This window comes from Erpetoichthys calabaricus, chromosome 9, assembly GCF_900747795.2.
Source record: "Erpetoichthys calabaricus chromosome 9, fErpCal1.3, whole genome shotgun sequence".
Lineage (NCBI taxonomy): Eukaryota > Metazoa > Chordata > Cladistia > Polypteriformes > Polypteridae > Erpetoichthys > Erpetoichthys calabaricus.
The window spans coordinates 85670590-85697685 of NC_041402.2; the positions used below are offsets into that span (position 1 = coordinate 85670590).

Here is a 27096-nt window from a genome sequence, read left to right on the forward strand (position 1 = left end):
TGTTGGCAAGTTTGGTCATCTTAGGTTCAACATCAGATTTACAGGCACCTGGAAAAAGTTTGATCTTCCTTGTTGGTTTTGTATATCTTAGAATGATGACATTCTAAACTATGGGAAACAGTAAATATACTCTGTAAGAATGGTACTTTTAGCATCAACAGATGTGCTCCCGTATCCGACTGCAGTCTACATACTCAAGGTGAGTATAGCCTGGGTGCTGCACTTTGTAACAGTCTGCACCCAAACTCCAGGAAAGACTATGAATAGTGGGCTCACGCTAAGCTCACTGGAGGAGGACCAGGAGTTAGTCCAGAGGTGCACTGTGAGGTAGCCATACTACCATGGCACCAGATTGGCCTGGGACCCAAATTTCTTTCTGGATATCGGTTCATTCCAATCATCCAAGAAATTGCAGATAAAGCCTCTTAGGAAAGATATTTGCTGCTGTAGTTTTTTTTTTTTTTATTTATAAAGAAAACTTATGTGTTCTTTATCTTGCACATCTAGAAATTAAGAATCCTACAATAAAGTTGCAGAAAATGAAAGTTTGTACAGAAGGCAGTGGGTAAGAACAAACTGTGGTTTGGATATCCACCAATCAGTTATTCACTTATACTGGGAGAAGTCTGACTTGTCGATCAAACAAACATTTTTATGAACTATGGGCAAAAAACAGTGTCCCGAGGAAACCCTGACCATTCTGACCCAGTAAGTTTAAAGTCAACCCAGCAAGAATATGAACAAATTGGTGTGAGATGGCTATTCCTCTTTGGTGGGCTGGTGCCCTGCCCGGGGTTTGTTTCCTGCCTTGCGCCCTGTGTTGGCTGGGATTGGCTCCAGCAGACCCCTGTGACCCTGTAGTTAGGATATAGCGGGTTGGATAATGGATGGATGGATGGCTATTCCTACTGCTGCATCATTAGAGCATACCCTAGAGAGCCCAATTCCTTATTTACGAGCTATGAGAGGACTCCTCAGGGGATTTAATCTTAAGCTTCCTTGGTTACAGATTGCAAAAAAATGAATAAATAAACCTAAAAGCAGATATCCTATTCTATTTATTTTTCTTTTAATTAATCAAATTTTACAATTTTAAACTTCTTGTAAAGCCTCCAACGCCGTTTCTTTCCCAAAGATTAACTGGCTATTTGAGTTTCATGTCAAATATCAGCCCAAGACATACCACATAATGCACAATTCTCCTTTTTGCTACAAATATTGAGAATAAAATAAGAAAATAATAGGACACCAGTTGGAATATAAATCTGAAAATCTTTTATTTATGATTCTGTACACTAAATGCCGAAATTTATCAACATAATATTGAAACAGTTTATTCAAAGGCAACCACACATCTGTTTTAAATAAACTGTCTGAGATGAGGACCAGCAGCAGGATTAGCGTGACTTTTTTTGAGTCCTTTTGTAAGAATTACAAAAATGATGGCAAAATATTCTGGTGATGAAGGCAAATGTTCACTTTTACCAAAGGTTTTAAGAAATGCTTAACTGAGCACTGCTAAGGTTTACGTGTTGACCTAAAATAAGTCTTTGCAAGTTTTTACGGGGATGGCTCAACAGTGTAAAAGCAAATAAAAATCCACATGTGCTATATAATTCCCAAATGTTTGTTGAGAAAATGGCCACATTTCTGTAGTCCTCACCTCACGATGTACACGTCCTGCTCTGGCTGCACTCCCCACAAAGCCACCATTTCAGTTAAAGCTGTTTCTGAGCATTGCTGTTGATTTTCTGTTTCATCTTGTCAGAAAGGGCTCGGTTTTTGGTCCTTTTTTCCTCATACTGAATGAAATAAATAATTAAACAGATAAAAATAAGAGGACATGTTATGCACTACATAAAGTTCCTATTTCAGAAAAGGTTAACAACGATATCTCTAAAGAAAGAATAATAGAAAAGTGAATGATGCCATTGTCTCACAAATTATTGTACTGAATAATGGAAATGTTTTCATTTAAGAATTTATTGCACAGAACAAAAATGTTTATCATAAATTAATACACAATAAATTAAAGACAATGCTAAGGCAGTAATGATTATTTTTTTAAGTCTATTAAATAATTATAGTTCTACTTCTAAACATTTTTCAATATATATTAACCAAAAAGCCAGATCACTTTTAAATACTTTGCCCCGAAATATTATTAGCTTAATAACTTGAAAAGTAAAAATATATCAGTTCAAAAATTTAACTTTCATTTACAGAGTTAAAAAAAATAATTAAAACAGTGCAAGCAACAAAACAAATACTATAAACAACAACACAGTTCATTTGACTTCTTCTACAAATCAGCAGACTCTTCCTTCTTACACAAAGTTTAGTTCTAGCTGTTGACGTTCTGTGGCTATGAGCAGAGTTACTAAAAATTCATCAGTGCTTGCAATGGAGTCTTAGATGAAAACACTCCGCACACTCCTTAAATTTAAACCTGATATCTTTCATTCCATAAGCTTTACTTAACCACATAGGAGACTGGGTTTCTGCGTGTAAAAATTAAACTAAAAAGGAACATAAACTCAAGGAAGGGGAGGGTAATGAAACTGCTCTTTTTTGAACCGGCTCCACTGAAATGCTGTTACTTTGATCGTTTTTGGCCAATTCAAAATTAACACTTGCAGAGGAACAGAAATTTCAATGTCTGCATTCAACAGGAGGAGGCTGAAAGTGATTGCAGTCATTGGAGATGTACAGTACTGTACAAAAGTTTTAGGCAGGTGTGAAAAAATGCTGTAAACAAAGAATGCTTTCAAAAATGGAAGTGTTAATCATTTATTTTCATCAATCAACAAAATGCAGCGAATGAACAAAAGAGAAATCTAAATCAAATCAATATTTGGTGTGACCACCCTTTGCCTTCAAAACAGCGTCAGTTCTTCTAGGTACACTTGCACACAGTTTTTGAACGAACTCAGCTGGTAGGTTGTTCCAAACATCTTGGAGAACTAACCACAGATCTTCTGTGGATGTAGGCTTCCTCACATCCTTCTGTCTCTTCATGTAATCCCAGACACACTCGATGATGTTGAGATCAGGGCTCTGTGGGGGCCATACCATCACTTCCAGGACTTCTTGTTCTTCTTTACGCTGAAGATAGTTCTTAATGACTTTGGCTGTATGTTTGGGGTCGTTGTCCTGCTGCAGAATAAATTTGGGGCCAATCATACGCCTCCCTGATGGTATTGCATGATGGATAAGTATCTGCCTGTATTTCTCAGCATTGAGAACACCATTAATCCTGACCAAATCTCCAACTCCATTTGCAGAAATGCAGCCCCAAACGTTTAAAGAACCTCCACCATGCTTCACTGTTGCCTGCAGACACTCATTGTACCGCTCTCCAGCCCTTCGACGAACAAACTGCCTTCTGCTACAACCAAATATTTCAAATTTTGACTCATCAGTCCAGAGCACCTGCTGCCATTTTTCTGCACCCCAGTTCCTATGTTTTCGTGCATACTTGAGTCGCTTGGCCTTGTTTCCACGTCGGAGGTATGGCTTTTTGGCTGCAACTCTTCCATGAAGACCACTTCTGGTCAGACTTCTCCGGACAGTAGATGGGTGCACCTAGGTCCCACTGGTTTCTGCCAGTTCTGAGCTGATGGCACTGCTGGACATCTTCCAATTTTGAAGGGTAATAAGCTTGATGTGTCTTTTATCTGCTGCACTAAGTTTCCTTGGCCGACCACTGCGTCTACGATCCTCAATGTTGCTCGTTTCTTTGTGCTTCTTCAAAAGAGCTTGAACAGCACATCCTGAAACCCCAGTCTGCTTTGAAATCTTTTTCTGGGAGAGACCTTGCTGATGCAGTTATAACTACCTTGTCACTTTTTTCATAATATTGATCTGCACTTTTATATGGCAAACACACCTATTGTCCTCCTATAGACAAATACACTTTACCTCATTCTTCAAGCAGTGTCGCATTTCCCGGTCAATGTCATTACACTTTCCAAAAAATCTCAGAAAATTGTGCTGTAAATATAATTAAAACCAAGAATTAGAACTTGTGTCCACTTATTATTATTAATTCATTTATTTATTTTTAAAGACCACCAACTTCTGTAATAATTCATGTGCTAAACCATCAAAAAACTGTTTGGTTTTTATTTCTTAACTTACTGTTGTTTTATTATTTTACTATCTGAACTGGCCAGTGTTTGTTTTTCTGAGGTTTTAAAGTCATTATCAGAAAAAATTTCACTTTTACATTTCCCTTAACAATATAATAATCCAATTATATGAAACACTTGGGGACAAACATCAAGGTATTCAAAACAAATTTGCTTCAGAATCAGCCTGGGAGATTAGCGTAGCAAGGAACACAAATGATTGGGCTTGCATATCCAGTATGTTTGAGTTGGACAGGGTGAAAGAATAACCTTGGGAACGCTACACTGCTTCTTTAGTTCACCAAGGAAGCCTCAATGATGCATCTGTCAGGGAGTCAAGACAATAGACATGGGACAGTTAGGCAAAGCTGGTGAGGACAAGGGCTCATTTGGATAAGAGAGGCTTAGCAGAACACAATGATTAAACGACTGAATGATCGTATCTCCAGCTGTTGTAACACCTACATCAGAGCTTCCTAATGTCCAGTGAGACTTGCCACCCTTCTTGGATCAAGAGATAATATTCAGACTACCGGCAACAACTCAGAGGGAGGAGAACATTCACAGTCCATAATGCTGTGACTGACCACTGACCACTCACCTTCACAAAAGCTGGTGCTGAATCCTTCTTATTGGTGATCACTGCTTCTCCTTTAGGGCTCATTATTACAACATTTGTGCATGCATTGTAAACCTTATAACGCCCTTGTGTATGACAACTTAATGGGCTCGGTGTAGTGGGATTTATTGAAACAAAATAAAATAAAATTCACATACAGTGTTACACAGATATAAGAGACCAACTTAGTAATTTCACATTTGAATGATTGTTAATCTCGGAGGGAAAATAGTCTTTTCTCATGACCTTTGGGGGTCTAAGCACAGGGTCAGCCATAATTGCATGCCATTTTGGAATTTGCAAGCTTTATGCCATAACACTTAAGACTTATCAATGTACATGCTAACTCTTCTTTACTATACACTATATAGACAATTCTGACTTTTATTGATATCAGGTATGGAAAATTATTTTTGATTTGATTTGACATAGTGTTATCTATAAAAGGAAACTTCACTGTACTCTGTACATGTGACAGTACTACTAAAACAAAGACTGATTAGAACTTAGATATGATCTATAGGATTATGCTGTTGTAGAACAGAAGCGTTTGTGTTCAGAACAGCCACCACTAGAGGTGGGCGGTATGACCAAAATTCTATATCACGGTATTTTTCTAAATTATCCTGGTTTCACGGTATTCAACGGCATTTTTTTCCCCATGCATGAGTGGATGTTAACCACATTTTCCACTGCAATTACTGGCTAAGAATAACCTATTCCACTGTCAAGAGTATTGTACATTGTGCAAAAAAAAAAAACATTTTAATGTGCACACAAGTATTAATACAGTTTTGCATTGCCCCATAAAGTGATAGTTTTCAAGGGGGTGGCACTAATGGAGAAGGTATCACATTGCATGACAGATGCAGTCAAAATTTAGAACCTTTTTATTGAACAAATTTTGCAAAAACAAACTATAATTTTAACAACATATTTTCAACCATACAAAGAGGCATTTAAAGACTTAGTAAAATATCCAGAAGTGCTTGTCAAAAATTGTATTGCACCGAATATGTCTTAGAAAAGGAATAAATAGTAAATATTTTTTGTAAACCAACTACACTTTCTGTTAATGTTAACAATCTCTGTCCACTGACACGTTAAAGTGACTTTTTAAACAACTTTATCATCATTAAACTGCATAATATTTAAACTAATAAATAATAACAATAAAATAAATAATAGTATTATTACTGATAGTTGCACTATTACTTCAAGACTTCAAGCCCAGGTGCATTACACAGTATTCACCAAAATAAAATAAAATACAACAAGTGCAACTTGGTGATGACATCTTGCGCAGTGGTAGTGCAGCTGCTTTGCAGTAAGGAGACTTTGGAAGATTGTGGGTTCGCTTCCCGGTTCCTCCCTGTGTGGATAGCGCTTTGAGTACTGAGAAATGCGCTATATAAATGTAATGAATTATTATTACTATTATTATAACCATCATTTAGGCAAACTGCATTAATATGGACCTTGCTTCAAGCTAAGCTATACTGGGAAGAAAAAAACAAACTATATGTCAAGAACAAAGTCAACATTTCCACTTTATTCTCTCCGTTTATGTCGAGATTAAAGTCGACATTTCCACTTTATTCTCGCCGTTTATGGTGAGATTAAAGTCGACATTTCCACTTTATTCTCATAGTTTACTTCATAATTAAAGTAGAATGTCGTAAACTAAACTTCTTCCTAAAGTCAATGTTTAATCAATTACTTAATTTACCCCGTCATAAATTAATGCAGCACATTAAATGCTTTGTGTTACGTTCCCCGACCCAGTGGTTAATCACTACACTTCTTAAGCGATCACCATACAGAATCCATTCACTTCATGATATTCCTGCTTTCTGAGAATTTAGAATGCTAAGATAAATACTTGATATCATTTTCATGATGAAATGCATTAAAGCAGGTATTACACATGCACGGTAGTGAGGCGGTAGTGCTGCTCCCTCGCAGTAAGGGGTCCCCAGGTGTATGTTCAGTGTAGAGAACTTTATGGCAGGTGTGACGAGGCTCCAAAAAACTGGATGTATGAATAGCTATCGCACAGGTTTAACTTAAATATTGTGTAAATGTTGGGTTTGTGATCTGCTGGTCGGAGACACGAACACAGAATTCAATGCATGTTCTTCTGAGCAGGCTATCTTTATTGCATGCATGCTGTCTCTATCTGACGTAGGCTACCAAAACCACAGTTCCTATCCTTCCTTTTTCTTTCACCACATAACCACATAACCAATCACTACACGATAAACGTCTTTGTGAAATTAAAACTAGTTATAAACTTAGCCCACGGAGTGTTCAGAACTTTAAAAATATCTTCATTATACATGTTTAATTATGCCATCCATTCAGAGTTGCGCCCATCTCTGAACGAATCACTTAACACAAAGCATTTAATGTGCTATATAACTTATGACGGGGTTTGAAAAAATCTAGTAAATTAAATATTCATTTTATGATGAAGTTTAGTTTATGATGTTCTACTTTAATGACAAATTACGAGAATAAAGTCAAAAGAATATATTCTCGTCATAAGCGTCAAGATTAAAGTGGAAATGTCGAGAATAAAGTCAAAATGTCGTCACACTATTACACAGTACCCAGGTACATTACACTGTATTGAAAACAAAGTACAACTTGGCTTGCAGTATTATCCAGTAGTATAGAAACAGTATTTACACATCTGACCTTTTAAAACTAAAGCATCTCCAGGTGACAGATGTGAGTGCTTTTTTTTTGGCTCTCTGTCCATTTTCACCGCGCGGCATACCTATGCTACCGCCCACTATTTGGTGGTGTAGCAGTGAAAAAGAGCCCTAGTGCAACAAATCTGTGTTTAGCGGTGTAGCAGTGAAAAAGGTCCCCACTTGAACAGTTTCCTGCTGCGCCACGTTCCGAACGTCGTTTAGGCAATTTAAACCGGTGTTGCGGTATAAGAAAAATCCATATCATAAAAAAATAAACGGTTTTCGGTATGAACCGGTATACCGCCCAGCACTAGCCACCACACCACCTTTTTTCCTCTGAGAGGTGCAGAAGCTTTGCGGTCCTCATGTCTAATAATCCACTTGTATCATGGTACAATCAAGCTGTGCTCTCTAATATGCCTCTAATCTGTTTGTTGGCTGACTAGGGTCTGCCTGTTACTCCGTCCAAGTTGTCTTGTCCTCCGTGTTCCTATTTCATTATCATCTGCTTCTGATCACAAAAACCTAGACATATTTTTCAGGTAGTGTACTATGTCACATTAGTGTCACTTAAATCTATCACATGCCCTTTAATTCTGCACCAACATTATGGTCCTTCGGTATTTTAATATCTGCTTTAAATACTGTTATGGACACATGACACCATCACTTAGTGAGTAGGCAGTTACTTGTGATTTGCATCTTTACCTACTAAAGAAGCCACTGTGTGTGTGTGTGTGTGTGTGTGTGTGTGTGTGTGTGTGTGTGTATGTATTGTACATGTAGGTTTTACTTTAGTCAGCTTTATCTTCAGGTCTTCTTACTTGCAACTAGCAGCATCCTCTTTAAAAAAAATAAGAACCACTGCACACAATATTCCGACTCTTAAAATCTTAGGCTAGCTATGTTTTAACATAATACTTAAAGTCAAGATTTAGTCGAAAGACCTCTTGCTGCTCAATTTACAGCCACAATCTCTCCAAGGCACCTGAAACACAGGGCTGTTCCCTTAAATTGTTTAATTCAAACATTTATAGATGAGAATAATACACTGTAAGCTTACCTCCAAATGACAGTTTTTTAAGCGAGCAATTATAACATTGCATTCTTCTGTATGCAAGTGAGGAGACAGATCTGGATGCATCCTGTGTTATTGGTTTACCTATAGAGAATCACATTATACAAGAAAGCAAGTTAACATTCAATCGAAATTAATAAAAGAACAAGTGTCTGTATACCTGTGTGACCATCTGGTTGCTACGTCTCTGCCATTCCAACAGACCGGTCACAAGCAGTTGTAGTAAAATGGATTGCATTTGGCATTCCACCAGATGGCACATCACAAAAAGTAATGCTGCTTTTACAAATCCCATTTCAAATGACATATAGCAGAGATTTTCATTCCAACAAATGGCACATCACAAACATTTGTAGTAATGCATTTTTTTGACACTGCAAACATTAACGCTGCATGTCTACAGTGCTTAAGATTTCAACCTGCCTTAGACAGGTGGCACAGTTAGTCAAGCAATATTATGGCATGAAAATATCAGCACAGTGGTAGTGTTACAGATTAGCTAGGAGGATCTGAAATCACCATATGGTGATTTAAGAGATCTGATGCACATCACTGAAGACAACTAATAGATGGCAGAAACACATCTTGAATAAATGGCTGCGCACTTCTCACTTGTTGCCAATGAATTCTACATCTGTTATGACGCCCCTGCAAACCGATAGTGAAAAAATAAATGCATTACCTCTGGTGTTAGATTACCACATTATTCGTGGCATCTCTTTCATTCTGGGCTGAATTTATTTCATAACTGGAAGATTTTCACACACCTATATTTTCTAAATGTTGCTCTAATATGTTATATTGATATAGACTGTAGCTTACCGATTGTTTGCTAATATGTTACTCTTATTTCTTAAATGTCTTTTGGATGCCAAGCAGCCATTGTTAAGCAGGCTATGATGTGAATGATTATGTGAATACTCTCCTCAGCTTTTTCACTGTCACTTTAACCTTTCAGAATTCATGAAATGTTAGGAAATGCCAATGTAAAAATAGCCAATAGGGATGAATACAGTAGTTATAAATGTATGTGTTACTATGTGATGGTTACTGTTTGCAAGCTGTGATAATAAATTGATAACACCTGCATTAGCCAAAATTTAATACAACTCATTGTACAGTCATTTGCATAAATGTAAAAGTTTTTTTTCCCCAAAAGCGTTACAAAGAAAATCAACAGTTTCATCAAAAAAAGATAATAATGAGCAAAACATTAAGCTTTTCAAAACAAGACATGATACATTGCCAACAATTCTCTCTCCCCTAAAAGATGACAGTGAACCATGTCACATTTTAATGAAAATTACTGTTTAACAGACTAATTTAAATCAAAGAAATTTAAATTAGTTGGGGTATGCATAAGTCTGTAACCAAAAATGAGATTAAATGGATATCAATTTGATTAATACAAGAAGTTATGCGCTTTTTTTTTTTTTTTTTTTTTTTAAAACACTTATGGTGTTTACCCATGAAACACCTACTTCAGAAAATAAGACTTATTCAAGCCATAGAGTACATTTTTGAATTTGATTATCTTGGAAGTCTTTCACAAGAATAACAGAATTACCGACATGAAATTATCAACTCTGTAATCAACTTTTCATAACAATGCAATTATAATAAATCAACCTGTCTACCCACGCTGGTACCACATATAAGCATATATACATGGTTTTTTTTTTTTTTTTATTCAAAGCATATGTAATAGTAGTATTAAATTTAACTGAACTCACTTTTCTTTTGTTCCTGGCAAATTCTTGAAAAGTATGTAATTAATATACAAAGTACATTACAGTTCTGTTCAATCTTTCCATTGGAAAGTTTCTGGGATTGTAAATTAAAAATACATGTCAAACCTTTACAACAAGTACAGTAGGTAAATTTCAGTTTTTCAATTTGAATTTCTAAATTAGTTTTTCACAGCCATATACATACAGATGTACACAAGCAGATGAAAAGGCACATTCAGACGTCAGCTGCACAGTCCTTGAGTTTATCAAGTAAAAAGCATTCCATAAATACAATGAAGTCTTCATGCACTGTAACAGTTACTGTATTGTAAAACTTGACACACAAACACTTTATTCAGTCATAATAAAATGTGCAGTTGCATTTTCAAGAGACTTTTTTGCTTATTTAAATCAACAAATATAAAACAACACATTTATTACAAACATAAAACATTTATTACTACCTAATCTTTCAAACTGCACATTTCAGTCACACTGTCTTTTTTCTGTGCTTTATATGCAAGAATTCTTTTGGCAAAAGTCGTTCCCCCCACACAATATTAACCAGTTTTCCACTTGCAGTATTATGGAAGGCAATATATGAAATTTAAAATTTTTATTTTTGAGAAACACGCTCATTCAAAAATGTGCTGTTTAAAGTGTTTTCATACAAAGTAGTGGAAATCAAAAGTGTCCATTCCTTTGTTGAAGTTTTGTGAGTGTTACAGGAGAATAAAACATGACCTGTCACCTTTAAGATCTTATAAACAAAAATATTTAAGTGAAAAACAAATGGATTATTTTTAGGAATATTTATTAAAACTAAAAATCTCCAATGCCTTAGTCATACTTGGGATTAATAAAGTATCTATCTATCTATTTATAAGTGTGCACTCCCTTTATTGGATTTCAAACATTGTAGAAAAGTTAATCTGCTGTCATGATAGATAGATAGATAGATAGATAGATAGATAGATAGATAGATAGATAGATAGATAGATAGATAGATAGATACTTTATTAATCCCAGGGGGAAATTCACATACTCCAGCACCAAAAAATATTAAATTAAACAGTAATAAAAAATGCAGGTAAAAAACAGACAATAACTTGAATGACCTATTCTGGAAGATTTCTTGGAGACTTTGGTTCCCCAGGAGCTATCTACTGTATCTTATTGCTGCAAGGGAGATGTGAAAAAATTTAACAAAGAATATAAAAGTAAATTTTAAAATCTTTACATGTAAAAAAAGGTATAAAATGAAGGCTATCAGGTAACACTTGATAATTAATTTCATTAATTAACCTTTACAATTGATGAGTAAATTTAACTTTAGATCAGGTGTTCTAGGAAGTTAATGAGTAAATGATATGTAAATGTTAAAATCATTACTGTATATGTTTGTTAACACTTTAATTACATCATTTAATTACATATATATATACTGTATATATATATATATAATAAGACTATAACTATCTGCATATATAGTACCTGAAGTAATAATCTGTATTAAAAAAAAAAGTGTAAAAAGGCATTATTTAATGTTTGTTACCACAATTCTAATTAAAGTTGTTCTAAAAAGTTACCAGCTATCATTAACAAGACGACGACATGTGGACATTGCAGAGATCAGGCTGTCTATCCAGACAAGGAGAAAGCTCACCAGGTCAATGGAAACCTTAACGCTGGTTTGCGACTTTGACAGTAATTGGAGACTCCCTTCATATTACAAACATTTTGCATATTCTCCATGTCTGAGCAATAAAAATAAAAGAACATTTCGAGCTGATATGAAATTTTGTATGAAACACATTTAATTTCATAAAACTATGTGGGAGACGGTTCTACAGCCTATTGACAGCAAGGCAGAACTTTTGTTGGCTTTAAATGCAAAAGATCAGCCTAAACCGCTCATCACCCAAATAACCAAGTGCCTCTCGTCAAGCATTGTGGATGCAGCATGATGCTATGGGGCTGCTTCTCTTCTGCGGGGACAGAGATTCTGGTCAGAGTGGGAGGAAAAACAAACAGGTCCAAATGGCATAAAATCTCTTGTAGAAATCTGAAGTAAGAGATCAATTTCAGCATCAAAGCAACAGTCTAAAGCACACAGGCAACTTGACTAAGGAACAGCTTAAAAAATAAACTAATATCCAGAAATGGTCTGGAAATAGCCAGGACCGGTGTTCTATAGAAAATCTAGGGACTGGGTTAAAAGAGGGTTGGATTTGATCTCATCTGCAAACAAGAGTTGGATAAAATTGAAAGCTCCTAATGTGTTAAGTTTACAAAGACCTACTGACTTACTACAATAATAAAAGCAAAAGGTGCCTCCAATTAAGTATTAGTGTAGGCAACCATGAAGTTCAATTGATATCCAATGCTTCACTGTGGTCTGTCTACTTAATAAGACTCTGCACTTATTATGTTAACTTGCTTGCTTTTACTTATATATATATATATATATATATTTCTTGCCTTTATTTAACAGTCTGTGAGAAGGTATTTCTTGGAATATACCAGGAGAAATGCTGATGTATTTCTTTGTTCCCTGTGATTTCTAGTATGAAGGGGCTGGTGATTTTAAAAACTGCTACCAAACTCTTTATTGAGGACCCCACAGCCACTGAACTCCAGACATGCTGGAGCAGCAGAACAAAACAACATGTAATGCATGGGGAACACCTCAGCTAACAATGAGAGTAAGCCAAGTCCTAGAAAATAAACATTTTTTTATCCACAGATTTCAAAACATTTCCAAAGGGCATACAAACCTTGGTTGCCTTCAAGTTGTTAGTGAAAGTCTCTTTTGAGCAGTTTTATGCATTTCTCCTACAGGATACTAGTTTTTGGTATTTATATACACATGTAATGTGAAAAAATGGGCTACTATTGTTAATTCAGTGTTGAAAATTTGCTCTACAATCCACTGTACGTCAGTGGCCATTCATGGGTTGATTATGGTGCAGAAAGCTACTTACAGACATACAGATATACTTGTACAACATACGACATACTGTAACAAAAATGCAAGCTCATGCTGAGCTATTAGCAATTAATTTAAAAAGGAACCTTTTTTGGTCACAACTATAAGGGTATTTTGCTACTTCACAAAGAAGAGAAAACCAAATTACAATTTAAGATTACACTGTATTAGTGAGAAAGAGAGAGATGTACACAAGGCAGCCAACCTGCTCTTTTCACAAAGAACTAATCAGCTACAGTATCAGCTCATATGAGATAACTAGTAACATTGTTGTTTCCTATTGGTAGTATGACGCTTTAGTCCAGCGTTTCTCAACCTTTTAAGTATTTGATAGATATTTGCAACCAGAGCTTTCATAGCAGTTTTAATCGCGCCCCCCTAACGTTTTTTGAAAGGAGCCCACTAAAACCAATTTGTTCTTTTTTAATTAATGATATATCATAGATGCATATTTTATTATACCTGCTTAACTTTTAATTGACATTTATCTAACTCTATATTTATTTTTCTAGTATCAGAATGTAGTTTAAATTAATTTGTTTTTTGTTTCAATAGATGTATTTTTCATATTTTCGATTCTTGTTTTCTTTTTTCAAATCTTCGTGCCCCCCTAGGGTGGGCTCGCCCCACAGTTTGAGAACCACTGCTTTAGTCCATCCATCCATCCATTTTCCAACCCGCTGAATCCGAACACAGGGTCACGGGGGTCTGCTGGAGCCAATCCCAGCCAACACAGGGCACAAGGCAGGAAACAATCCTGGGCAGGGTGCCAACCCACCGCAGGACACTGCTTTAGTCACTCTTAGCTATTTATTGGTAGCACTGTTTCTGTTTTAAAGAAGATAGTAAAGGGCATTAAGTGAATAGTGTTTGAAAGCATATCCAGCTACATATGTTTAATACATTTTGAAGAAGGGTACTGGAATTACACCACTTTTTTTTCAGCCGAATATGCTCTACTGTTACTGATATCTGCTTCAATCTTCTCTGCTTTTTTAGATCCACACAGCTGAGAAAAACTAGAGTGTTTACTTACTAAAACTACACCTGCCTTCCAATAAAGTTCCTGGAGCCCCCCCCCCCATAATAAAATTCACACATATCATACACTCCATTCACGGGAACCCCCAAAGATCCAAGACCCACTTGACAAGTAATATCTTACAGGTGGCCTGGCAATGCTTGTTAATTACTTGAGAGAAGCTGAAGGCAGTAAATAAAATAAACGGATGCAAAGACAGATGTAAAGCCCAGTTAAAAATTATATCTAAAAAGTCAAAAGTTCAAACTAAATAAACCAAACATTACCAAGATATGGCATTCTCTGCTATGTGCTACAAAAAAAAAAGAAATAAAATCATATGCCAGAGGACAGAATCAGGATAATTCCTACGGTTGGCATACCCTTCATGTTTTCAAAATACAATATAATTATATAACAAAATGGGGGGGGGGACTTTTTTCCTCTACGCTTTAATTTTACATAATAAAAACTGGACACTTAATGGTTTGGTACTTAGAAATTATCTTACACATCTTCTATCACTGGGTAGAATCAGGCTATAAAAAGCCCAGCACTGCCAACTATTCAGAGCCGTTCAATTCTGCAATCTGCAAAACAGATTCTATTAATGGAAACATCTAGACCATCATGCACAAACAGCAGCACAGAAAATTAACAATTCCATCTCAGAACAGATTTTTAAACCAATGGAGATTAAACTGTGACTCATATTTAAAATAAAGTGCACAGCTGTCCAGTTCTCGTGTTAAGAAAAACCCATTATATAGTGAAAATTCCATGTCTCTGAAAAGAAAGAAAAATCGAGCATTTGAGCAAATGCAAAAATAAAAACTTCCATTCATTTCTAGAACCCGCTAAGTCCAGTTAGGGTCATGTACTGCCCAACTTTATACAGCAACACTGGCTTAAGGCAGGATCCAAAGACAAACGGGGTATGTGTCCATCACAGGGAACACTCACACACACCTACTCATCCACACTCAGAGGTTTCAATTCAGACCCATATGGAAATAGAGGAAGCAAGCGAACTCCACACTTTAGTGTGTCTTAAATTACTGGACAAATTCTGGCAGTATAACTTCCAACAGCAACACAGCTTAATAATATACATCAAAATGTAGTTATTTGTAACGTATATGTGATGGCCTTACTTGCACAAAACATCTCATATGTATTGTGGCCCCCGTTTTTAAAACCTTGAATCAAAAGATCAAGCAGATATAGAAAAACAAATTGTTTTGGCATCATTCATCAGTTACTGTACACAAAAAAATTGCATAACTGCACTATTCATCCATCCAGTCAGGTTCAGCAGTTATTTGAATACTTTCCCCAATTAACATCCTTGGCATTGCATTTTATTCCAAAAAAACATGTAAAAAGCGCTGCTTTTTTTTTTTGGCATGAAAAATTACATTTTTATTAAATCTCAAAAGTATTATTATTTATTTTTTGTATCATTATAATAATAATATGAAATGAACAATAATTAAAAAAATAATAGTAATAGTACTACTACTAATGATGCCAAAACAGTAATCTTAAAATAAGTCCTTTGTATGGTAAATCTTAAAGTACAGTGAAAGACACAATCCATCGTCACAGTCAGGACAATAATGGTGTGTTTCTTTTCGGATTTTCTTTCCAGATCTATCTATTTTTGAACAGGACACTTAGAGTTGCATTCTGGTTTTTTCTGTTAGAGGTATATAATTAAAATATCTACCAATAAAACACTCTGGACTGATCCATGATGTGCTGCGTCGACAGTGTGTCTTGAGTGGTAGTGTGGACGGTGGATGTGTGGCAATGATTTCTTCTACAAGCTGGCATGTAAAGTTTTCATGAGATACAGTTTCGACTGGTTTTTGTTTGTATAAGATGAATGCATTTCAAATGCACAGTTCCACCTGATGATGAAATATCTTTTTGTAGTATTTATTTTGTTGCCTCCGCATAAAGGGATAGAAAGCCAACTCTTGATCCACACTGTGCTATTGTAGTCGACCACAGCACAAGGCTTCGTAACCTGCTTGTTACCTTTTGTCTGTACAGTGACCGTAGCTGCATTATGTACAGTGCTAAGAAGACAAATATCTTTGTCTTTTCATTTCAGAGCAATCACTTTACCCTTCTGTCAAGCTACTAGTGCACCTTGCTATAATTTAGCTTTACCAAAGTCTTCAGGCATGCCACGACAGTTGGGACACACTATTCCATATGCATCAAGTCTTTCTTTGCAGCAAGATAGTCAAATAGCAAATAGAAAAATTGTCAATGGCTACACAGTATTTTGATCCAGCAGAGCATCTATCAAAGATAGCACCAATGATATAGCAATGCCATACTGATTGTATTTTGGATCAAACATTGTCCCTTTCCCTGATGTACAGAAATGAATTCCAAGTTTATCCCGTTTTAGATTCACAAAGCTTGTAAAACTTTATGCCAAATCTTGTACTTTGTCATGGATTCTGTACATCGCATCAAAGTCTGCCCTTATAAGCCATGAGACTTTCACTGATGCTGACATCTCGGTCTGGAATGTAAACACTCCAGAATTTTGCTACCATTACCTGGTATATCTCCCAGATTTTCTTCAGTTTGGGTGCTGGATGGGTATTCTCATCAAAGTCTTCATTGTTGGTAAAGTGCAGATATTTCATAATTAGTGGAAACCTGCTCTCAGACATAATTTCTCCAAAGAATGGCAGCACTGACAGCACTTTTATAGCTTGAGTAATTCTTGGTTCTAATGCTTACAGAAGATGCATCTGTATACTTGCCCAAGTGACACTCAGGACTAATGTTTTTAGCATGGTTTTCGCAGCCCGAGTAACACTCAGGTCTAACACTAAGGAGGTTAATTACTTCTGTTACTTGTACCTTTCTTTACAGTTTACTTGTCAGTTTGTACACTTGTGTCTGCACTTTACTTTTATAAGGCTAGCAAATTTACACATGAAACAGAATCTCTATAGTGTTTGATACTCCACTCCTCCTGAGAATAAGTCTGAAAGAACATTGAATTTCTTGGTGCTATTCGTAATATTATATACAAGCTGTACTACATATCAGAGTTGCATGGAATTTCATCTGTGTGTTCAAAACATGACTATGTTGTGGCTGATGCCATTTTTTTTCTACAATTGTGTATATATAAAGTTGATTAGCATGCTTCACATATGAATGCTTCAGAGCGTTGTTTGAGGTGTTTTCATGTATGCACAAGATGACTGTGATTTATAAAGGGTTAACTGCATAGAAATGTACATACTTCTATTTAAATAAATCAGATTTTATTTTGGTATTTGCATTTTCCTGATTTTTTTGGCATGTACCTATTTTAACACTTGAGTCCACGCAGATCCTGCAAAATATGACTGGATTAGAGGTCATTTCAGTGCAACACTAGCTGCAGTAGAACAGGAAATGTTCATTGATGTGACCGCTGATTCAACAATGAAGCTCCAGTTCAAGTTCACGAACCACTGCTCCTGCAAACAACCCTAGCCATAGTCCTACCTTCTGCCCCATCCTACCTGTGTGAAAGGTAGGTTTTTCTGTACATGTTTTTATCATGAAAAAATACCGGTCAAAGCTAGACACTGAAAATAAACTACGAGTGAAAACTCAAAATAACAGGCTCACTCACATCATTGAAATGTTTGTAGAACTACAGGTGCAATTCTTCAAGGAAATATTCAGGTTCCGTTTTTAATTATTTTCAGTAAGCCTGTAAACCGGTAATTCCTGCACAGAAACCTACTTTTCAGAGGGTAAAAAAAATTATTGAAAGTAATGAATGTTGTTACATAGTAATATTGTTTAAGTTTAGTTTTCACTGTTTTACACTTAATTGTAAGACATAAAATACAGACAAGTAATTGTAATCAAAATGTGGACATTCCTTCAGAAAAAGCATTTTCTTGTACTATTAATATCACTGTGAAAGACACTTGTTACTCTCACTTGTTTATTTTTTTTTTTTCAGTAAAATGTTACACACTGACATTTTAGTTTGGTAATAATTTACAATCATTTTTCTGTCTCAGAGGTTTCAAAAAAGCATGTGTGTGTGCATATGGGGAGGCTTTAAAATACTTTTATTTACAAATGGGGTGTCTGACAGAAAACATTTTGGACAGGAATGCAGTGTTTGCTGGAAAAGCTGAAGTATTTTGTATAGCAGCGTTTGGTTACCATGGTAAAATAACCCTAAACTTGTGACAATGATTCTGTAACGTGTTCTGTGTTTTGAGAAAACTGTAAAATGTCATGGTTCTCTGCTAATGGGGATGAAAAAAGGTAAGCTAAGTGTTCAACTTTTTGTTAGTAGCCAACCAAGTCATTGGTCTCATTAATTTGGGGTGATAATGTATAATCCTTAAAGATCCAGGCTGCTTCAATTTGTAACAAACAAGTGTCAAAGTCTCCATCTCTAATGCAGGGTGTAACTATTTGCAACACTGAACACTGCATGGATACAGAATGCATTTTTCTACAAAATGTCTACAACTTATGTTTCATGGTTCTATTTTTGACAAGTCTTAATGTGTATTTATTCAATGTAACAGAGTGCGTACAGCCAAACAAATACACATATTACCCTTTTACTGATGCAATCAGAGCATTGTTCTAAAGAAACATTGACATTCTTAATTGGAGACCGATCATCTTTAGCACAAATTATTACAACAGCTGCAACTTAACATTTAACAAATTGGGTCATTTTCTATGGTTAAGGAGTTAACAGAAGAAGAACAGTAAGGAACACAGCCTCATTCTGTATTAAGTCTTTAATGTTTCGATTATTGGTAAAAGTAAAAAGTGGGGGGATCTTGAAAAACAGGGTTGAATTATGAAATATGCCAGCGCTTTTTATTGTATCTGATAAACTAGATCGCAAAAACTGAAAATATACACACACATTATATATATATTATATATATATACAGTAATCCCTCCTCCATCACGGGGGTTGCATTCCAGACCCCCCCGCGAAAGGTGAAAATCCGCGAAGTAGAAACCATATGTTTATATGGTTATTTTTATATTGTCATGCTTGGGTCACAGATTTGCACAGAAACACAGCAGGTTGTACAGAGACAGGAACGTTATTCAAACACTGCAAACAAACATCTGTCTCTTTTTCAAAAGTTTAAACTGTGCTCCATAACAAGACAGAGATGACAGTTCCGTCTCACAATTAAAAGAATGCAAACATATCTTCCTCTTCAAAGGAGTGCGTGTCAGGAGCAGAGACTGTCAGAACGAGAGAGGAAAGCAAACAAATCAATAGGGCTGTTTGGCTTTTAAGTATGTGAAGCACCGTGGCACAAAGCAGTTACAATGAAGGCAGCAGCTCACACTCCCTCCGTCAGGAGCAGAGAGAGAGAGAGAGAGACAGAGAGACAGAGAAAAACAAACAATCAAAAATCAATACGTGCCCTTCGAGCTTTTAAGTATGCGAAGCACCATGTCGCTTCACAAAGCAGCTGCACAGAAGGTAGCAACGTGAAGATAATCTTTCAGCATTTTTAGACGAGCGTCCGTATCGTCTAGGTGTGCGAACATCCCCCCTGCTCAACCCTCCTACATCAGGATCAGAGAAAGTCAGCGCAAGAGAGATAGAAAAGTAAGTTGGGTAGCTTCTCAGCCATCTGCCAATAGCGTCCCTTGTATGAAATCAACTGGGCAAACCAACTGAGGAAGCATGTACCAGAAATTAAAAGACCCATTGTCTGCAGAAATCCGCGAACCAGCAAAAAATCCGCGATATATATTTAAATATGCTTACATATAAAATCCGCGATAGAGTGAAGCCGCGAAAGGCGAAGCGCGATATAGCGAGGGATTACTGTAAATACTTCTTGAAAGACGCAGTGTGCATGTAGAATTTCCGGCCAAGCAGGATTACATGTGAAAGTGATAAATAAATCAGGCTTTCCGAATTTACGTACTATGGCCATGGAATCCTGATAGTTTTGTTGCATGTATCTTGGACTTCCTGGAAATGTGGACAGTAATATGATCATTTTGCCTACACGTATGTTGTTATTTTCAGCGTTTGCTTGCAGTGCGTCTGATAGTTCCACGCACAGATCTTGTTGATGTAATCGGAGATAGTTGAGATGCGCACCCTCTGTTTTAACATACGCATCACTTTTTCCACATTTTGTTATGTTACAGCCTTATTCCAAAATGGATTCAATTCATTTTTTCCCACAGAATTCTACACATTCTACATTCCCCATAATGACAATGTGAAAAAAGTTTACTGGAGATTTTTGAAAATTTATTAAAAATAAAAAAATTGAGAAAGCACATGTACATAAGTATTCACAGCCTTTGCCATGAAGCTCAAAATTGAGCTCAGGTGCATCCTGTTTCCCCTGATCATCCTTGAGATGTTTCTGCAGCTTAATTGGAGTCCACCTGTGGTAAATTCAGTTGATTGGACATGATTTGGAAAGGCACACACCTGTCTATATAAGGTCCCACAGTTGACAGTTCATGTCAAAGCACAAACCAAGCATGAAGTCAAAGGAATTGTCTGTAGAACTCCGAGACAGGATTGTCTCAAGGCACAAATCTGGGGAAGGTTACATAAAAATTTCTGCTGCTTTGAAGGTCCCAATGAGCACAGTGGCCTCCATCATCCGTAAGTGGAAGAAGTTCGAAACCACCAGGACTCTGTGAATGTCCTTGAGTGGCCAGCCAGAGCTCAGATTTGAATCCGATTGAACATCTCTGGAGAGATCTTAAAATGGCTGTGCACCGACGCTTCCCATCCAACCTGATGGAGCTTGAGAGGTGCTGCAAAGAGGAATGGGCAAAACTGGCCAAGGATATGTGTGCCAAGCTTGTGGCATCATATTCAAAAAGACTTGAGGCTGTAATTGCTGCCAAAGGTGCATCGACAAAGTATTGAGCAAAGGCTGTGAATACTTATGTACATGTGATTTCTCAGTTTTTTTATTTTTAATAAATTTGCAAAAACCTCAAGTAAACTTTTTTCACGTTGTCATTATGGGGTGTTGTGTGTAGAATTCTGAGGAAAAAAATGAATTTAATCCATTTTGGATTAAGGCTGTAACATAAAATGTGGAAAAAGTGATGCGCTGTGAATACTTTCCGGATGCACTATAAAATATATATATATATTTTTTTTTTTTTTAACTTGAGTCAATCAGACAATCACAATCTGTGAATAATGCCCTTTTTTAGGCATTCTTTGCAATTTTCACTATGGCCCCAAGCAAAAAATCTACTTCTCAAAGAACTTAGTTGTTTTATATATTCAGACTGGTCAGAAAATATTCTTCTATTGTGAAAAAACTGGGAGACAGGGAGAATGTTAAGCAGAGACCAAGGGATCCAAACAAGTTGCATGCAAGAGTGTATGAAGGTCAGTAGGTTTTCTATACAAAATAAAGCATTATAATATATTTGAACAGAAATATCTAAAAAGATAATTGTAACAGTGTCATAATTCAGAGTAAACATCGTTATCTTGACATAGAAATTTAAATATATAAAAACAATTAAGACGTTCCGAAGTACTCCTTACACATCACACAGATATCATTAAGGTATCAACCCCAAAACAAGAAATTTTTAACAAAAGGATTGTAGTCCGAAAAAATAAATTGTTCTTCCAAACCAATTATAAAGATGTTTGTGATGCCTGGGCCGAAAGAGAAACCCACTGCAACATATAACTGTTGCAAAAACTAAAATAATTCCACTTGACAGCAACTTCGCTGAGAAAAATAAAGTCAACGTACTGTGAGATAAACCCATATTCTGTACATAGTATAGATTCAACACTACTCAAGACAGCACAATGTGGAATGCTGATGTGTTGTGATTTTATATCAAGGGTTGCTAAAAACATCCTTCATGTACAGAGGTTGATTGCACTTTATTAATAAAGTCAGTTGAATCTCTAATGAAGGAATGGCTGCTATTAACATGGTTTTATAAATGTAAATTGCCATACTGTGAAAAAGGCTGTAAAATAGACCCATTACCTGAAATAACAGGTCTACCTTAAGGATTATGAATTTTCAGGAGAACATTAAAAAAGGGATATATGGGTGTTCATTATACAAAATATGAGGAGTATGTCTGTCAATGATTTGGGGAATGAGGGCAGCCTGAACAGGTGGAAGCATCTTCATTATATACTGACTCAAGATAGTTTTTAATTCGCTCCTAACAGGTGCTATCACCTAGTTGCTGTATATCTTTAGTATATTGAGAAGAATCATGTATAATGATTGCTGCTATTTTATCAATACTTCTAATAGTGATGGAATCATTTGAGCTAAACTTTTTAAAACTAGACAGAGTTATTTGACTCTTTGTCAGGTAGCACTAAGACATAATTTTGAGGATCAGAAATACTAGTAGGTATAAATTCAGATTGAGTGGGTAAAGACAAGGATATACCCTTTGGAAAAGAATTCCTAAAAAAATAAATAAATAAATTAAAAATTAAAAGGCTCCTGTTTCCAATTTCCTGAGGAAGTTGAATAGTTCAACCCAAGTTCTGAATTACTGATACTCTGGAACAAAAAAGTGATTTTTTCATCAGAACCTGCATCTCAGAGTTTGAAACAGCCTTATTTAATTTCCAAAAACCTGCTAACAGTTTTATACAACAAATCCAGTACTCCTATTAGGGTGCTGGTTCTATGTATTTTGTAGATTGGTCTAAAAAGAACTTAATAAAAATTGACATTAAAAACAGCCTTTCCTTCTCATCTAATGTTTGCTTAGTCAGATCACCAACTCCATAGTTCTCACAAAACTGAATTAACCTCATTTGAATTACAGAAGGTGGCAAATGGAAGACAGTCTTGAACAATGTCTTGAAACATTATGAATATCTGGTTATACCTTTATTATGGTGCTGGGCGCTATGACAAAAATGTCATAGTACATTTCTCCTTATCATTCAATAATAATAATTGTTATATTCAATTCCTGATGCTCAGTTTTAAGTGTGGAAAGTATTGTGAACCCAGAAGAAACCAAAAGGCTTATTATTATGTTGTAAGATACAGTAGTATCAAATAAATTATCAGAATTGAACATTAGTGAATGTAAATATTTCAAGTCTAGATTTTTTAAGACCTTTTGGCAATCGTTACAACAACCAAGGGTTGTATGAATGTAAGCATGCTCCAAGTCATTTAAAATTTTTTAAGGTAAAATCTTTACCTTTGTCAACTAAAACAGGAATAAACAAAAACAATTTAAACAGTGTGTAAATAATAAATGAGGTTCAGTATATTAGCTTCATATAGTGAACAATTTAATGACCAGATATCCTGGTTTATTGACGGTGTCTGACTTTGCAAATAACTATGCCACTATACAATGTAGTCACCAGGACTGAGGGAGGGCTGGTGACAGAAATGGGCAGGAGAGTCACTCTGGGGAAAAATGATTTGTGGGTCTTATCCCTTCGGTGGACAGTATAGCCAAAAATAGTTAATTAAAAAAACAAATATTGTGAATAACAGTGATAATTATTGTAATATACAGTAAACAATTGTTCATGAACTTTACCACAGTCAGATAATTTTTAAATTTAAATACAATGCAAGGGAATACACAGAGAGATTACAGGGTAAGATTTAAGAAAATGGAAGTGTAGCTTACATTTACTGTTAACCAGCAAGTATAAAACTTTAGAATAACATGGACCGAAATGCAGATACTAATAACATAAAAATGCACAAAGGATGTCCAAAAAGCAAACCATTTACCATAGTCTAATGCATAGAAAAAATTGGTTTAAAGAATGGTAAAAAAAAAAAAAAAAATGTATATCCATGAAACAAATAACAAAAAAAAAGCTTAAATACAGTAAAACAAAACCAAGTATAAAATTATTTTTTTGGCAATTGAGTCTTTTCATGCAAATAAGTTTCAACTGTATTGACTTACATAGATAATAATGTAGTGCATGACCAAAATATAAACAACCAAAGTTTTTAACAATTCCAATTAACAATTATACTGCCTGCACACCTAAAGTAAATGCATGAGAACATAATGAAAATTGCTGTTTCACTACTTAATGTGCACCAATATCTTTACATTGATCTCAACATATGACTAGATTTAGTTATAAGGTCAATTCTACTTACCTCCTACAGAGACTTTGACCCTTAGGCTACCAAAGAAATCAGCTGGTAAATGTCTTCCAGTGTTGTTCCAAGCAAAATGAAGGTGGTTTAACAAATCAAGGTCCCAAACACAAACCTCACTTCAGGAACTGCCTGTCATTTTTGATGGCCATTAATATTTTAAACAAGAGTTGACATTTTTCATTATAGAGTTTGGGCTTTTAAGCTGCAACTTTTTGAAACCTGAAAAGTGTGACATCTGAAAGATTTCTGAATCGGTTCCACGCTGTACATTATCAAGTGCCCCAAATATTCTTCTTCCAAAAATTTTTAATGATAAATGTAGTATTTTTTTTTTATCTATCCCTTTTTATTCAACCTTCTTACGTGTTAAATACCCAAATACTCTCAAACCCACTTAATCACATTCAGTGTCAAGGTGAGCAGAACTTTATCCCAGTAGCCCTGGACACGGCACTACCACTCCACAGCTCATTCCCACTCATGCAAATACCCACAATCTCAATAGGGCAATTTTAAGTCATCAGTCAGTCTAACATGCATATGTTTTAATTATACAGAGGAAAATCCACATGAGGAACACATGCAATTGGCACAAAGATTCAATTCCAGCATGCCTGATCTTTGAGGCAGCAGTGCTACACACTGTGCCACCCCATGCACTAAAAGCTCTCTTCAATTAGTTATAAACCATTCAACAATTTCTCTCTTCAATAGTCACTCTGAATAAATTATAACAGTCTCCATGGATTTTTTAACATTTTAAAGACACAGTATTTTTCTTGGACATATTTTATGATAACAGTTAAGTTGTTTAGTAATCAAATACTGTCTAAAACAATGTTTGAAAATTAGTATTTGAACACTATTGAGAAAAACACCTTACTGACTAAAGCCATGTTTAAATATCTGTGTATGACTGCATAAATATTGCTGTGCATGTTCTCTCTCTCTCCCTGGTGTCTTGAATAATATCAGATGATGCACACAGAAAAATGTTGCATCACCCTCACTGATCACTTTTTATACAGTATTTGAATGAAGACTTGCAAGTTAAGTGGTGTGCCACCTCCGAGGCGTTATATATTTAAAACAGTGAATGAGTGAAATTGGAACCTTGATGTATTAAATATGGCTCATGCAAATGAACGACTATATGTTGTTAACTGTGGTTTAAACTTACCCCAGATATTAAATGTTCCTCGAGATCTGTCTGCAAGTCATCAGCTTTCATCTAGCATTATACTTTCTAATAAACGGAAATATCCTGTTTTGCGAGGTTAATCCAAACAACTACATATTTTAAAAATTCCTACAACATCATGTGAGGCTGTCTCTCCCAAGATGTACGTTTTGTAGAATCAGATATCTAGTTGGGTGCACTCTCAGTAATTTCATACTTAATTACCCTCTGCACTGTAAAATGCAATACAATAAATAGTAATGGAAAGATTGTTCACTTTCTGTTGACATAACAAAAGCTCTGAATTAAGAGCATTTTAAAGCGGTGCCATCGGCAGCTCTGAAAACAACGTACATGGAAGCACAAAGCTACAGACTGAAACTCTAGTTCAAAATAAGAAAATGCAATGGGGAGAAGTGGTGCGAAGGTATAAAATAATCGTCCATATTCAATATCCTAAAACGACTTCTACGTTCAATTAAATTAAACTGAGCAGCGTGTAAGACTGGACGTGACGTCACCTCAGTCAAGGTTACACAGAACGTTGCAGTGCAAAAAAGTAGGTATATAAAAATTACACCAAGTCAGGAAATAAATAATAGAAATTTACACCAAATCATGGTGTTTATTTTTAATATTATTTTACAATACAAGAAATTGTTCCACCTTTACACATTCAAAACGCACCTCGCGGTATCTGTAATGGGGATATTTTATTTTTTAACAGCAGCCCCGCATAAACATCGAACTTCCCTATTCAATTATTTGGCAAACGAACACTTAAAAACCATTGAACTTGCCTCTAATTTCCAAGGTGGCATATACCGCACACCGGTGATTTTCTCAGAAAGTCACAGAAGACCGGAAATACATTGGCTTATAACAAGTTTGACAACGTAGATACCCAATTAGAATTGAGCTTTCGCTTTCTTGTCGTAATAAAGTGGGCGGGATTATTTTCCGAACAGCTAGTAGTTTTGATCAAAGGGCGGGGTTTCACAAACAATTCTGACCGACCGACCGACTTTTTTACTTTCTCGTATGCGAAGTATAGGGAGGGCGGCACGGTGGCGCAGTGGGTAGCGCTGGGAGACCTTGGGACCTGGGTTCGCTTCCCGGGTCCTCCCTGCGTGGAGTTTGCATGTTCTCCCCGTGTCTGCGTGAGTTTCCTCCGGGCACTCCGGTTTCCTCCCACAGTCCAAAGACATGCAGGTTAGGTGGATTGGCGATTCTAAATTGGCCCTAGTGTGTGCTGGGTGTGTTTGTGTGTGTCCTGCGGTGGGTTGGCACCCTGCCCGGGATTGGTTCCTGCCTTGTGCCCTGGGATTGGCTCCAGCAGACCCCGTATGTTCGGATTCAGCGGGTTGGAAAATGGATGGATGAAGTATAGGGAAAGTACTGGAATCCTCCAAAAATTCCATTTTGAGATTTTGATGAATCTCTGAGTCCAAAAATCCCATTTTTGTAATTATGTCTGT

At 36.0% G+C, this 27096-nt stretch overlaps 1 protein-coding gene across 1 annotated transcript; it reads right to left on the bottom strand.

The window, feature by feature from the left end:
- Positions 1 to 1252: 1252 nt before the first annotated feature.
- Positions 1253 to 26493, bottom strand: cmc2 (C-x(9)-C motif containing 2). The gene is made up of 4 exons (XM_028809822.2): positions 26419 to 26493; positions 8512 to 8610; positions 3922 to 3993; positions 1253 to 1802 (listed from the first exon to the last, which is right to left on the bottom strand). Exons 2-4 carry the CDS (start codon positions 8590 to 8592, stop codon positions 1719 to 1721), a joined length of 237 nt encoding a protein of 78 aa, XP_028665655.1. The 5' UTR covers positions 8593 to 8610; positions 26419 to 26493; the 3' UTR covers positions 1253 to 1718.
- Positions 26494 to 27096: the final 603 nt, after the last annotated feature.